The sequence below is a fragment of the Hemiscyllium ocellatum genome, chromosome 21, assembly GCF_020745735.1.
Source record: "Hemiscyllium ocellatum isolate sHemOce1 chromosome 21, sHemOce1.pat.X.cur, whole genome shotgun sequence".
Taxonomy (NCBI): domain Eukaryota; kingdom Metazoa; phylum Chordata; class Chondrichthyes; order Orectolobiformes; family Hemiscylliidae; genus Hemiscyllium; species Hemiscyllium ocellatum.
In genome coordinates, this window is record NC_083421.1 from 37,351,111 (window position 1) to 37,367,259 (window position 16,149).

General features: G+C 41.2%; 1 protein-coding gene across 1 annotated transcript; it reads right to left on the reverse strand.

The window, feature by feature from the left end:
* Nucleotides 1-211: 211 nt before the first annotated feature.
* On the reverse strand, nt 212-16,021 carry LOC132825822 (glutamine synthetase-like). The gene is made up of 7 exons (XM_060841340.1): nt 15,911-16,021; nt 15,657-15,830; nt 15,385-15,546; nt 14,858-15,004; nt 9,193-9,320; nt 8,905-9,104; nt 212-6,260 (listed from the first exon to the last, which is right to left on the reverse strand). The coding sequence occupies exons 2-7, from the start codon at nt 15,820-15,822 to the stop codon at nt 5,969-5,971; spliced, it is 1,095 nt and encodes a 364-aa protein (XP_060697323.1). The 5' UTR covers nt 15,823-15,830; nt 15,911-16,021; the 3' UTR covers nt 212-5,968.
* Nucleotides 16,022-16,149: the final 128 nt, after the last annotated feature.

A 16,149-nucleotide genomic window follows, 5' to 3' on the forward strand; every position in this document is an offset into this window, starting at 1 on the left:
ATTACGGCCCTTAGGACAGCTCGAAACACCACGTTTACCCAAACAGCTAAGAGGGAAATATTATTTGCAAAACAAAGGTTATATGAATTTGGCGACAAACTGGGTAGATACCTAGCATTTCTTGCAAAGAAAAAAATGGCCCCTCAAATTATCACGTCCATCAAGGAAAGTACGGGTATTTTGACTCATGATCATAAAAGGATTAACGCAATCTTTAGAAAATTTTATTCTGGTTTATATAAATCACAGGATTGTGAAGACAGGACTAGGAGGATGCAATCATTTTGTAAAAATTTGACCTTTCCGGACCTAACTCCGGAACAGGTATCGGTCTTAAATGCTCCCCTAACAGTCCAAGAAATACTTGACGCAATTAGGCAACTTCGGAGCGGTGAGGCACCTGGCCCAGATGGTTTTCAAGCTGAATTCTATAAAGAATTTACAGGAATATTGGCTGGTCCACTTATGGACATGTATAACTACGCATACAGTCAGGGCTGTCTCCTGCCTTCGTTGAAAGAGGCAAATATCTCTCTTTTCCTTAAAAAAGGAAAGGACCCAGAAGATTGCGCATCATACAGACCAATATCCTTGCTAAATGTAGATTTCAAAATCCTTTCTAAAACGTTAGCATTGAGACTAGAAAGGGTATTGCCACCTATCATAAAGGAAGATCAGACGGGGTTTATTAAGGGCCGTAGATCATCTAGTAATATTAGAAAGGTTTTGAATATGATTCAAGCCTGCCATCAGGGAAAAATATCAGGAGTAGTAGTCTCATTAGACGCGGAAAAGGCATTTGATAGCGTTTAATGGTCATATTTGTTTTACACATTGGAAAGGTTTGGCGTTGGAAAGGTCAAATGGGTCTCAACATTGTATAGTGATCCCAAAGCAGTTGTGGTTACCAATGGATTAGGTTCGGATAGCTTCAGTGTGGATAGGGGCTGCCGTCAGGAATATCCTCTCTCGCCATTGTTATTTACGCTAATAATTGAACCACTAGCAGAAGCTATACAGGCTGATCCTAATATAACGGCCCCGAGGATTGGTACAGCTAAACATAAAATTACCCTTTATGCAGATGATGTTCTTCTATTCCTCAGTAATCCTCTGATGTCTGTGCCTCGCTTAATCCAAGTTATTAATACATTTAGTGCATTCTCAGGCTATAAAATTAATTTCTCAAAATCGGAGGCTATGCTAATGAGTTGCCTTGCTATGACACCCCACTTAGTGGATGGATCCCACTTTCCCTTTCAGTGGTCCCTGGAGGGTTTCTTATATTTAGGCATTTTTATTGCCCCAGTATTTGGTCAGTTATACAAGACTAACTTTGTGCATTTACTGGAAAGGATAAGGCAGGACCTCCAGCGATGGGGAGACCTTCCAATTTCCTGGCTGGGTAGAATAGCACTAATTAAAATGAATGTCCTGCCCCATCTCCTATACCCTATGAGGATGCTTCCAGTGATGCTGCCGAGGCTGGCACTACGTAAATGATATGGCTGGCTGGGTTCCTTTATCTGGAATCATAGACGGCCCCTCATTAAGCTGAAGAAGCTACAGCTTCCACAGGCAAGGGGAGGATTGGACTTCCCAGATTTTAGGAAATATCAGTTAAGTTCCCCATTAAGTTAGCTGATTGGGTCTTGTCTGACCCATAATCAATCTGGCTGGACATCGAGGCTTCTCAAGTAAAATGCCCACTTATTAACCTTTTATTTTCAGACAAAAGGAAAATCATTACGGATCACTGTAAAAACCCTATAATACTAAACACAATTAAAGCTTGGAATACAATGCGGCAAAATGAGGGCAACTCACATAAAACATTCCCCTATGCTCCGATAGTGGGAGCATAGGGATTTCAACTGGGGTTTACAGATGCCACTTTTAAACTCTGGAGATCCCGGGATATCTCATGTCTAGGGGATATATTTAAAGAAGGGGTCCTGATGTCTTTTGAATAGCTGCGTCAGAAATTCGGATTACCTAATGGAGACTTCTTTCGATACTTCCAAATTCGAGATTATCTACAGAAGAAGACTACGTTATTAGATAGTCTTTATAAATCAGATAGAGAATGTAGAGTGCTACGAGCAATGCGGGTATGTTCCGTCAGTACTATTTATCATTTACTACATGATGAAGTATCGGGAGATATGGACAATCTGCTTAAAACATGGGATCAGAATTTGGGACTAGAAATCTCTATAGAAACGTGGAATGACATTTGGGAAAACACCAGAAGAATCATCACCTGCAACAGAACTCAGGTTATCCAGCTGAAGATACTTCATATGGCCCATGTAGCACCGGATCGATTGGCAAAATTTAAGGCAGGAGCATCTCCAATGTGTCCCAAATGTAAAATAGAGGTGGGCGCTCTTGTACATTGCCTATGGACCTGTCATAAGATCCATAGATACTAGATTAAAGAAGCAAGTTATTGGGTGATATGACGTGTTTGTCCTAAGTGATATCCAATAAAACAGCTAGGGAAAAAAAAATTAGCATCCTAATGGAATTGGCTCTTTAAATATCATGGTAAGTCTTAATTGAAGCAAAATTACTGGATGTAAAAGTTTCTTTACAAAGAGAGCTACATTGAAAGATTGAAAATCTTCAGAATTTTTTTTAAAAATCACTTTCCCTCAATCTCATTCTCTCTATATTTGTAGATTAGAATATGAATTCAGTCCCAAATTGTATAACATTTCCTTAATTTTAATGCTGCACATTTTAATGAAAACTAATTGGAAAAGGAGATTGCACAGGTCTCACTGTCCCTGCAGGGGGCACTGTGGCAACATATTTCTCATTACAAGTTCAGTACAAAAGCTGAGGGAAGTGGTAAAGAGCATAGCGATGTGATAAAACAAACCAAGTGATGTGGAAAAAGTACTCCTGCTCAAAAGATCTTTATTCCAAACTGAAGAGATTGGAACGAGGTCAGCCAGGTGGATATCATAAAATATGAGTTCCCTGATTGGGGCTGTTAATCTGCTCCAATTAGGGAGTCCTGACTGATAGATATAAACAGCAATGTCCCTGCACACACACACCATGGGCGCTGGGGGAAAAATAAGCACTACCGCAGTTAGGCGGTAGTGTGGGGGTTAAAAAAAAATTTAAAAATATAAAAAAAGAAAGTGGAATCTTGGACCACTCAGGTGTTTTCCCTTGACTTGAGTGCTGGATCAGTGAGAGGGTGTGCACCTGTGCAAGGACTCTCCTGCTTGAAGGTGTCAGAGGGGAAGGGGACTATCCCTGGACTAGCTGCCCCACGTTTCGAAAAAAAAGGGAAAAAAGAAAGTGGAATCTTCCCGTTGTCTTTTGCCGCAAGAGAAAAAAAATAAACAGCAATGTCAAGGGTTCTAGTCACTTTAGGAGCCAGCTCCGAGCTAGCTGGGTCAGTGTAATGTGGAAATAAAGGGTAACTTAGTGACTGGATACCAGCCCTCGTGGAGTTATTTCAGTTGCAATGACCGGAAAACACATCCCTGAAGAAATTTGCTCACAATGGTCATCTTTGAGTTGGGGTAAGCATTTCTGGCATCATTCTGTTATTTGGCAAGTTTGGCTCATTTGGTCCTGCCAACGAAGACTAGGCCCAGTATGTGGAAATAATGTGTTATATTTTACGGGCAAATGACATTGGGGCAGACAACAAGCAATGAGTAATTCTCCTGATAGTGTGTGGACCTGCAGCTTTTTTGGTTATTAGAAGTCTTACATTTCTGGAGGCACTAAGTATGAAAACCTTTCAAGAGTTGATGGATTCAGTTAAGGAATATTACAACCCCCAAGCCCCCTCTAATTCTGAGTTACCATCTGTTTTACTTGGCAATTCCAGAACCAGGGAATCTATCGGGATTTTTGATGTGGTTAAGATGACTGGCAGATGAATGTGGTTTGGTTTAACCCTGAGTGAGATGCTGAGAGACCATTTGGTAAGTGGGATTAATGATGTGACCATGCAGAAGTGTCTACCAGCTGAAGCCCAACTGAACTTCAAACAAGGACTACAACTGGCTTTGTCATTAGAAAATGCGGCAAGTGAAGCTTATGAGTTACAGGGTTACAAATCACACAACACCAAGTTATAGTCCAATGGGCTTAATTGGAAGCACACTAGCTTTCGGAGCGCTGCTCCTCTATCAGGTAATTGGGACAAGCCTGTGCCTCACTGCTTAAACTGCTTTGGAATATGTGTTGTATGTTTTTCAGGGAGGCACAATAATGGGCTCTGTACACACTACTACTGGATACCATCCGCCTCCACTCTTTCATCCACTGCCCGGACATGTCTTAGCATGCTCATTTACTGCCGAGTGAAAGGGATCCCCAGGGGAGGACTCTCTATGCAGGTCCCAGAGGGAAGAGTCCGGAGGTGGAAAGTGTTGCACATACCAGTCCCTTACAACTGCAGATTGCGGTGGTTCACAGATTCCCAGTCCAACAGATTATTTTGAAGCTTTGTGGAGTCCATTGACCATGTATATATTAGGTGTGGGTGTTTATACTGCCTTTTAATGATCAGGTGAATTAGACTTTAATTTGCACTAATCACATGATCTTTTTACAGTGTCACTACATATACACAGACAGCTATGGGCTGTCAGGGGTTCTGCTCTGAGCTATTTGAGGCAGTGGCATTGTTACTTATACCCTGCCTTGTAAGGCCAGCCCTGTGGACCAAAAAAAAAGAAATTTACTTGTCTTGTAGGACATTGGAAGACAAATGAAATGGCCTCATGAAATGCCAATGCTAGCCATAAACTACTGCTCCCACTTGAAGGAGTCTTATTTCAGGTGACTAAGTTTGATGTCCAAACCACAGGAAGGGCTCTGTATGGGTAAGGGGCATGGTCTACATGAGATCAAGTTAGCTGACATACAAAAGTTCACTTAGGAGAACCAATCATGAACAAGCACATGGACCACATGAAAACTACAACCTCAAAACAGGGTAGGAATAAAACAGGCCTAGGCCCCCTCCTAATATGGTAGGAACCTCAGAGGAAGACATGGACATGGCCACTGTTGTATCCTCTGCACTACTACAACTGGATAATGAATTTCTTACTGATGAAGGGCTTTTGCCAGAAACGTCAATTTCGCTGCACTTTAGATGCTGACTGAACTGCTGTGCTCTTCCAGCACCACTGATCCAGAATCTGGTTTCCAGCATCTACAGTCATTGTTTTTACCTAATGAATTTTTTACACCTAGTGCAGCTTGTAAGAGGCAGGCTAGAGTCCAGGACCTGCCGCCAGTATCCAAGGCAGACTTGGAGGAACCAGACATAATGTGAAAACACCCCAGAGAAGCCACAGGAAAAAGAACAGCCCTATGGCCCAGATATAAACAGGAGTGTCAGGAATTCTGCTTACCCAAGGGGCTGACTCTTAGCTAATTAGGTTAGTGTCAAGGCCTATGCCTATGTAAATAAAAAAAGGGTGACTTGGTGAAGAGATACTAGGCTCTGGATGTTATTTTGTGCACAAAGACAGACAGACAAAAAACAGGGAATGTCAGAACAATAAAAAGTTATTCCACTTATAACTACAGTCAGTCATTTGCAACTTAACAGCTTCAACACAAGTTAAAACAATATCCCCTCCATATAATTCATATTGAAACTAAATTGAGCAGAGGATATTTAAACTTTTGTCTGATTTAAATTCAATTTTAAAAAAAATTTAAGTGAATCTGATTTAATTAGTTGCATGTGATTCAAGCTCAAATTTCTCATTTGGATATTCAGGTTTTGAGACTGTCCATTGAAGAATTAACCAAGAATATTTAGTGTGCTATACATACAAGTAAAAATTTAGTTTTCAAATAGAAATAGTGACCATCACCATTCGGGTGGTTAAAAGAACCATTTTGGTCAAGATAAAATACTACAACTACAGAAGATTCTGGTGCTCTCGTGCCAAATCTCAGTACAACACAGCAGCTAATTTTCATTTAGGACACAAGTCCTGACAAGGGCTTCAGTAACAGCATAAGGGTCACAGTTTGCAGCTGGTCTTCTGTCCTCAAAGTAACCACACTGATCTTGTCCAACTTGACGAGGAATTCGAATGCTCGCTCCACGGTTTGCAACTCCAGCAGAGAAATCATTGATATTTGAGGTTTCATGTTGTCCAGTTAGCCTTCTGGAATTATCCAGTCCTCCTTTTGGATCATACACATGGATGTGGTGTGCATGCCTCTTACCCAGCTTTTCAATTGCTTCTTCAATATGCCTACAGCAAATATTTTGTGCACACAATTAACAAGAGGCTGTTTAGTCATGCTCATCTTTGACTATTTCAACATAAGCTCCCTTTCAAAAAAAAGTGCGCAAATTCCATACATGACTGGGTGGAGGACATTCAGCCTACTAAGCTTTGGCTAAGATTGTGGTATTCATTTCAGTTCTAGCTGGTCCTCTATAACTCAAATATCCTCAACTTGATCTTCATGGAATCCTCTTCAGTGCAAAAGGACTAATATGATCCTGGAAAATGTATTCCTCTTTATTGCCTGCTTAATTGGGCAATCCCATCCTTAAAAAAGGAATGGGTCACCTATGTCTAGATTTCTGCACAGGAAAGAAAACAATCCCAGGATTTGACAAGCCCCCATGATTCACTAAGAATCTCTCATTCTAAGATGTGAACAGATAGACCCAAGCTAATAAAAAAAACTTTTCTTACATGACAAGCTTCTTTGGAATCAGCCTCATGATTTGTTCTATATTTTTCTTAAAGTCATGAAAAATGTAAACACAGAAGAATTCAGGATCACAAGTGTGGTCTCACCTATGCCCTTGAGTTTTCTAATTAAATGTTTGGATATTTTATGACATGACCAGAACAGATGGGACTTGAACCTAAACCTGCTGACCCCAAATTGGAGACACTACTTTCTCACAAGTGCCCAACACAACTGTGGCAAGATTTGCAGTTTTATAGCCCAGCCTCCTTACAAAAGGCCAACATGCAATTTGTATTGGTTATTACTTGAACCTGCACACAGGGTATTAAACAATACCCTGCCTGCAATGCTTCTTTCCAAAAAAGATGAGAACCTAATGTTTTCCCAGCCATATACAGTTATCAGAATTTTTGCCTACTCAACCCAGCATCCCCTTTCAGAATTTGAAAACTGCTCATAGAGAGGTAAGTAAGGAAGCAAGCTATGAACTGCAACCTTGGCTGCAACAGGATTTGTTACTTTTAATTCAGATTATTCATATGCATCTTAAAGTAAAGCCAGCACTGATCCCCACTAGGTTATAGTTTGCACACTAAATTTGTCCATTCTTCCAGATGGTTTGACACAAGTCATGCTAATTCTCTACCCACTACAAACCCCCACCCCACACAAAAAAAAACTTCATCTTAGATAGTAAAGTACATCTCCTTAAAAAGACCTTTCAGAAATACATTTATTGGTTCCCCTTTATCTACCCTGCATGCTAAATCCTCAAAGAATTTAAATACATTTATTAAACACCACCTTTTCACATAAGTATGTTGACTGTCAGATTTACTGCAATTTTCTAAAAAAAAAGGTCCTGGTATTACTTCCTTTGTGGGGGGGGGGGGGGAAGAATCTTAGCAGCCTCTCAATGACAGATGTTAGGCCCAATGGTCATGTCTCCATCTCCCTTTTTGAATGGGGGCATTAGATTTGCAGTTTTCCCATCTGTTGGAATGTTTACAAAAACAGGCAAGGAATTGTGGAAGCATACAACCAATGTACAGTCAGTCAGTCATTGTAACCACCTCCTTGAGGATCCTAGATGGAACTTTTCAATTCCAGGCAATTCATCAGCTTTTTGTCCCATTAGTTTTTAGTTAATTTTGTCAACTGAGAAAATTGTAAGTTCACTTTTTTTGGTCCTCACTACCTTTTTCTATAATTTCTTTCTGCTGAGTGGGGGTGGAAATGTCTGGGTCATGGGTTGCCTTCGACAGCGAATAGAATTTGTTCTGAATCTTTATCTTGCTCCTCCAATCTCAGCCTGAAGGAGTACATGATCATCATTTTCCTTCTCATACTTTTGGAAATTTCTCCTCCAGTCTATTTTTGCATTTCTCTAGTTTTAATCACAATTATTTTCACTTTCTCTTCATTGCTTTATCCTTTACTATTTCTGAAGGTTCCCCATTCTTTTGGCCTACCACTTAGCTTTGCTCCCTAGCCAGTGAAATACTATCCTTGACTGCTGGGTCATCAGATGGTGCATTCATCTTAAAGTGTAATTGGAAGAATTATTAAATATCACCTTTAAGTCTACCACTGCCTCTCCTATGGTTTTCCCTTTAAGAGGGAGTTTCCAGACCATTAAGCCATTGCGTGCATGGCTCTGTAATTACGTTTGAAGTTTTTATGGTTTCAGAATCAAATTTCCCACAAACAAAACTAAAATGTGAAATGGAGTCATATTGGAGTAGAGAGATCTCCAAGGGTTTGGGGGAGGGGGAAGAGATTTAAACAAACAGATAGATAGATAGTGAAGAAAACGTTGAGGTTTATCTTTGACTTCCAGGTTAGTTCTGAGGTAGTGTTAGTTTCAGCAGATATTGAAACTATATCAACCATTGTGGTCTCGTCAATTTTTTTTTAAAAACAAGGACCATTGAACCAATTTACATGCATGTTTGTAAATCCACATCCGAGGAGAGAAAAAGGAACTATGCCAAGACAATTTGTTCCTTATTGGAATAATTTTGTTTTGCAGTTGGGAATTACAGTTCCATTATATAAAAGAAAAAAATCACTTCAAGGGAAAAAGGAGGACAGAGCTGGAACGCTTGTCATGCAGTTTTAAAATTATTGAATCCACAATACTAATTTCAGTTTTTCAGCACTGTTACAAATAATTTAAAATAGTCTTACTGAAGGCCTCCTTTCTTTCGCATCGCTTCTGTGCTAAAGTTAGCATGGCATCCAGCTCCATTCCAGTTTCCGGTCATTGGCTTTGGATCAAATGTAGCCACAACCCCAAAGTCTTCACAAATGCGATGAAGAATGTATCTGGAAATCCACAAATGATCTCCCATTTCAATCCCTTCACATGGCCCCACTTGATATTCCCACTGGAAGAGATAGACAAGTTTATGGTTTAATAAAATTTCCAGTGAAAAGAGAGTTAGGCAAATGTGCAACCTCTCCCACACTGGATACCTGTGATGGCATGACTTCAGCGTTGGTGCCTGATATCTTCACTCCAGCATAGAGGCATGCTTTATAGTGGGCTTCCACTATATCTCTACCATTGACTTTATCTGATCCAACTCCACAATAGTATGGTCCTATTATAGATAAGTTGATTAGGATGCAGCAATGCAAGTATGCAGAATCTATAGCACAGTTTTGAGATTTCATATCTCATTTAATTTTAATTCGTTTCCCCTTTATCAGAAATAAATTTGTCAGTTAATATTAGTCATTTTGCCTCAAAACTTCCAGGCAACTGAATACATCATTGAGTCATTCTCTGGATGTAGAAGTGGGTCAAAGTAACAAAGGTCTAGAAAATTAGACGAAAAGATGAAAATATTATACTGTTGTTGCAGGAATTTAACAAATACAAAGACCAGAGTTACAAATGGCAGTAGGGTAGGTGGGATTAATGTGACAAATCTACAAGGGCAGGACATTCAAAAAAAAAGTCAAGATTAGTGTGGTGCTGGCAAAGCATAGCAGGTCAGGCAGCATCTGAGGAGCGGGGGGAGAAAAAAGATGTTTCGGGCAAAAGCCCTTCATTAGGAAGGAGCCATTCCTGACGAAGAGCTTTTGACCGAAAGGTCATTTTTTCCCCCTGCTCCTTAGATGCTGCCTAACCCGCTATGCTTTTCCAGCACCACTAATCTTGACTCTAATCTCCAGCATCTGCAGTCCTCACCTTTTCCCTATTCAAAAAAGTCTATACATGAAGTGTGAAATCCTGCAATGCAAGTGATCAATCTTTTCCAAAATGACCTCTCTCCTACAAAATTTATTCACTTGTTTTTCCACTACAGATCTCAAAATAGCACAGGTGTCCCACCTGTTTCCAGCATATGGATCCTGGAAATATCACTGTGCCACGAACCTTTATAAAGGCTACTTTTGCCAACTTGATTTGTCCGTGACAAAATTAAATGTTTCCAAACATTGTGACAGTACATTTTGTACAAGTCATTTTTTGAAACTATATTATGACACATTGCCTCCCAACAGTAAGTATTCAAAACTACTTTGTGACAATTAGCTCTCTCCTCTCCAAACCAGTTCCAAGTCTTCAGATCTTCAAGCCAATTTCCTCCTACTATAGCAAGTCCTCTTCATTAAAGAGAAGAGGAAGCTACCTAAACTCCTCTTCTCACTGCTTTTTTAAAAATTAAAACGGTCCAGTATCCAACCAGCCTCTTCTCTTTACAATCATGTCTTTATATAAAACTGTACCATCACAAAGGCTGTAAAGAGCTTTCAATATTTTTTAAAAAAGACAATTTCCTTTTTTTACAAGTTAAGAGCATCCTCAAGTTTATAGACTTAGTTCCCTTCCTGTTACATTCTGGTTATTACCTACAGTGGAGAATGGCAATAATATCAAAATGACCTTTCTTCCTTCTTCAGTTAATGTAAACCCGAACTACAACCCTAGTTATTCTATTCAGTTAAATATTGATCCCAACTCATTTTTAAGAGGCTGGCCTAACAGCAGTTTCTACATTCCCTCATTGAGATGACAATAAGCTTTCCTACCATTGTCTATGAACTTTGTACTCAACCATTATCATATTGAACAAATGAAAAAAAAATTGCTCAGACTATAATTCTGAGGTCTTTGCAGCACAGGCTTTATGGAGGTCAGTTCGCAAGTACGGGCATTTGCAACCCAGGGAAAGCCTATTATTTTACAAATAATAAAAAAAACACAAGTTACATACAATGGTTCATACTGGCGAATGGGCTGACTACTTTGCAAAACACTGCCGTGCTGTAGTTGCATTCTTGTATTATACTATTTAAGAGATGGACCTTGGAGGGAAGTGAGAGGGGAGGTGTGGGCGCAAGTTTTGCATTTCTTGCGGTTGCAGGGGAAGATGCCAAGAGTGGAGGTTGGGTTGGTGGGGGGCGTGGACCTGACGAGGGAGTTGCGGACGGAGTGGTCTTTCCAGAACACTGATAGGGGTGGGGAGGGAAATATATCCTTGGTGGAGTCTGTTTGGAGGTGGTGGAAATGACGAAGAATGATGCGATGTATCTGGAGGTTGGTGGGGTGGTAGGCGAGGACCAGTGAGGTTCTGTCCTGGTGGCGATTGGAGGGGCGGGGTTCAAGAGCGGAGGAGATGTGGTGGAGAGCATCGTCAACCACGTCTGAGGGGAAATTGCAGTCTTTGAAGAAAGAGGCCATCTGGGTTCTTCGGTATTGGAATTGATCCTCCTGGGAGCAGATGCAGCGGAGGCAAAGGAATTGGGAATATGGGATGGCATTTTTGCAGGGTGGGAGGTGGTGTAATCTAGGTAGCTGTGGGAGTCGGTTGGTTTATAGTCAATGTCAGTGTTGAGTCGGCCAGAGATAGAAATGGAAGGGAGAAGTCTGAGACGGTCCAGGTAAATTTGAGGTTGGGGTGGGAGGTGTTAGTAAAGTGGATGAACCGTTCAACCTCCTCGTGGGAGCACGAGGTAGCGCGGATACAGTAATGGAATGTAGCGGAGGAAAAAGGTGGGGGGAGGGAAGGTGCCAGTGTAGCTGCAGAAGATAGACTATTCCACATATCCCTCCTCCCTACCTTTTATCTTAGCCTGCTTGGCACACCTTCCTCATTCCTGAAGGGCTTATGCCCAAAACGTCAATTCTCCTGCTCCTTTGATGCTGCCTGACCTGCTGTGCTTTTCCAGCAACACATTTTTCAGCTCTATTTTACCCAAGAAAAAAAACTTTTGACTAATTGATGCTCAATGTGAACTGTATGTATCAGTTTTGACTTATGAACAGACTTAAAAATGGAATTGTTTTCAACCCAGGGACTTCCTATACAACTTTTTTTAAAAAAAACCATGTACTCCTACACAATCTTGGTCATTACCATGTTGGTTGTACCGACACGTCAGGATGTTAACAGAATCCTATCTCAACCACTCTTTCCAGACTTGAAGTGAGGAAGCCATCGAGTACTCAACTTGTAACTGCAGAGAATAATAACCAATAGTAGCTTCCCAATCAAGATCTCTTATTAAATCTTTTTGCTTCTCAAGCTGAACACTCTTCACCCCAAATTCTTGATCAGTGACAAGAAATAGATGGTCTAGTGGACAGTGAAGAAGATCATGTCAGTATGAAATGGGACCTTGATCAGAATGGCCAATGAGTGGCAGATGGAATTTAAATTTAGATGAATGAGGTGCTGCATTTTAACAACACAAATCAGGGCAGAACTTACATACTTCATGTAGGGTCCTGGGGAGTGTTTCAAACAAAAATAGACCCAAGGGTGCAGGTGCAATGGTCCTTGAAAGTGGAGTCACAAGCTGTGAAAACAGCATTTGGCATGTTTACTTTCATTAGTGAGAACATTACGTATGGAGTTGGAACATCCTATCGTAGTTGTACAGGACATTGAGGCCACTTTTAGAATGACACGTACAATCAAAAGAGATTTACAAGGACGATGCTGGAATTGGAGGGTTTGAGCTATAGGGAGAGACTGAATAGGCTAGGGCTATTTCCTTTGGAGTGGGAGGGATTGAATGATCTTATATAGTCTTAAGATCATGGGCATGGATGGGCTGAATAGCCAAAATCTTTTTCCTCAGGTAAGGAGTCAAAATTAGAGGGCATAGATTTGAGGGGGAAAAGATTTTAAAAAGGAAAAAAAACTCGAAGTAATCTTTTCACAGAGGGTGGTGGGTACTTAGAATAAGCTGTCAGAGGAATAATGGTAGCTGGTACAACTACAATCTTCAAAAAAAAGGCATTTGGATGGGTATGTGAATGGGAAGGTTTAAGCATGACATGCACCAAATGATGGTAAATGGGACAGCTCAAATTGGGATATCTGATTGGCATGGACAAGTTGAACTGAAGGGTCTGCTTCCATGTTGTACGAATCAGAATCCCGTAAAGAGTGGAAACAGACCATTTGGTCCAACAAGTCCACACCAACTCGAAAGAATCTCCCACCCAGACTTACACCCTACCCTATTCCCTGTAACCATGCATTTCCCATGGCTAATCCACCTAACTTATATATCCCTGGACACAATGGACAATTTAACATCTTTAGCTGAATCAATCCAGCTAACTGTACATCTTTGGATTGTGGGAGGAAACTGCATCACGCAGAAGAAACCCATGCAGACATGGGGAGAATGTGTGCGTAAACTCTACACAGACAGACAGACACCTGAGGCTGGAATTGCACCTGGGTCCCTGGTGCTGTGAGGCAGCAGTGCTAACCACTCAGCCACCATGCTACCCTGTGACTAAATTCTGTTGGACAAGGATGAAGGTGCCTCCAGTTCTCTTCTGGATCCCCATACCTGTCTCACTTGAAGTCATACCCTCAACATGGACTACATCAAGAGTGAACTGAAACAATGCCCAGGTACCCATCTCACTCAATATATTGCAGAGTCCAAAGCTCAACACTGAGCCAGAGTTCTTTATCTGCAGATGCAATGTCCTCCTTCTATTATAAAAGGTCTGTGGGGACATTGCAGTTTTTGAGGAGTTCCAAAAGACATAGCAGCATTCAATACAAAACAAGACCTAGACAGGTTATTGGTAAGTGACATTGATAGTTATGCAGTGTCATAAGCACTTCCAACCAATATCAAGATAATGGCAGAATAGGACTCTTAAGCCAGGGGTCAACCGCTCTATCTGTTTTTTTTTAAAACAATACCCCCCACACCCCCACCTTTCTTCTCAGCAAGATCCTGAACTCAGCATGGACTTGGCCTAGACCCAGTGTGGCAGAGGCCAAGAGTCAATCTCTTGGCTCAGCCTTCTCCTAGCATGCACTTCAGGCCTCAAAATGATTAGAGAGCAACCTCCCAACTGAGGGGAAGCCTGGAGTGATCTGAGGTCTAAGCCTGGCACAGCCTAGAGGCTAGGTGCTGGGTTGAGAGGACTGTTACTTTGAAATTGATTTAACAACTTTGTTTTCAACACCATCCCACCCAAGAATTTGTACTTCAAATCAGTACTAGATGTCCAACAGCTAAGATGGTGCCGTAAGTGGCAACCTATAAAAGTTTTCACTGTGTTTACTTGAAGACATGTGATAATAAAGCAAATTCAAATTCCAACAAGGTAATGTAACTACCTCCCCTTTTAGTTCAATGGCATTACCGTTATGGAATACTCAATTACCATGAGGGACATTGTGGGAAGACAGTTTAACTATCAAATCAAAAATCAGCTAGGAACCCTGCAGCAAATAACTCCCTTCCAGTCTCCCTAATGTCTGCCCATCCATGAAGTAGAGTCAGCAATGCAACAAATTACTCTTCGCTTACTCGATGGGACTCCTACACCTACGAAGCTTGATATCAACCAGGTTAGAGCAATATACTCTACTTGGTTGGCACCAAAGTCACCACCTTGAGTGGATGGGTCACTGGACCCAAAATACCAACTTGGATCTCTCTCCGCAGATGCTGCCAGACCTGCTGAGCTTTTCCAGCTGTTTGTTTTTGTTTGCCCAATCCTATATTGACTGTCTACATTTTTGCTATAGCATCTGCAACAAAAATCAACTTCACCTGTTAGGAGCTCTTTACTTTTGGACAGCTTTAAGGCAGTTACAGAAATTTGGAAATGGCCTTTAAATACAAAGTCACTCTCTGGCTTTACCTTGTGGTCCTGGAAATCCATTTTGAGGCCAGCCATAAGGGTGCCCATTGATTCCCAACAGAGTATACTCTTGCTCCAAACCAAACCAGGGATGGGTGTCCTTCGCGTTCTGCATCACTTCATTACAGGTGTGCCTCAAGTTGGTCTCTACAACATACATATTTGGAAGTCAGCTTTCCAAAAGCAAAGTAATAATACCATACACTGAACTGCAGAGAGCACAGCACATGCATTCATCGGCAAGAGTCCTGCAAATAGCAGGAAAAAAAACTTGAAGTATTTAACACAAAAGTACTTTGAAGTTTTCAGGATATTAAAAAGGAAGGTTTCAAACAGGATTTAAAATCAAACTTGAGTACAGGTTTCTATTAAAACAAAAAAAACTGTTGAAGAAACTCAGCATAGCCTTTATGTATAGGCGAACGTATCTGTTGAGTTTCACCAGCATCTTGCGTCCTCTTGTAAATTTCGGATTGCCAGCATCTGCAGAATTTACTTTTTATCTGCACCCGGTTTCACGAACTCACCTGCTGGTGTCCGATTGTATTTCAGAACCTCACAAAGCACCAGTTTGTTCGGATCCAGGATGAAGGGATCCCGAAAGATGCGGACCGGAATCAGAAACATGTCGCTGTTAGAACCTTCCGCCTGATAGGTACTGGATCCATCAAAATTCCACTCGGGAATATCTGCAATGTTTTTTTTTGGGTGGGGGAAAAGCCAAACAAACCAGCAGAGTTAAACGGTTATTAGAAAAAAAAAAGTTGACGAAGGTGGTGATTTTAAAATGAAACCAGACCTTTAATGGTCCGAGGTTCCGAGTCCAGGGTTTTGGTTTTACAGCGAAGACCTTCTCCAGTGCCATCGATCCATACGTAGGTAACCTGTACCTTCCCCTCCTGAGGCAGTTTCAGGTACTGCTCCCTCACTGTCTTGTTCAGCTTGGAACTTACAGCCACTGACATCTCGACTTCTGAGGAAGATAAGCAGCAGAGTGATGGTCATTTACAGACATACACGCTCTCATCACAATCAAGGATATTCATCACTCACCTAAGAAGGCGAAACTGATCGCAAGAAAAACAACCTCTTCAACTAACTCAGCAGTGCAGAACTTTTGTCTCAGTTTAATATTCGTCCCTCCCAATTGTCGAGTGAGAATCATTGGGTGACGCGTGGCGGAGGTGGGGTTTTATTCGAATTGGATCAGCAGGTGATTGATTGTAATGAGCGGGGGGTTAGGACAACGTGTACAGGGCGTAGCTCCAATTCTTTTTATTAAAAACAATGCG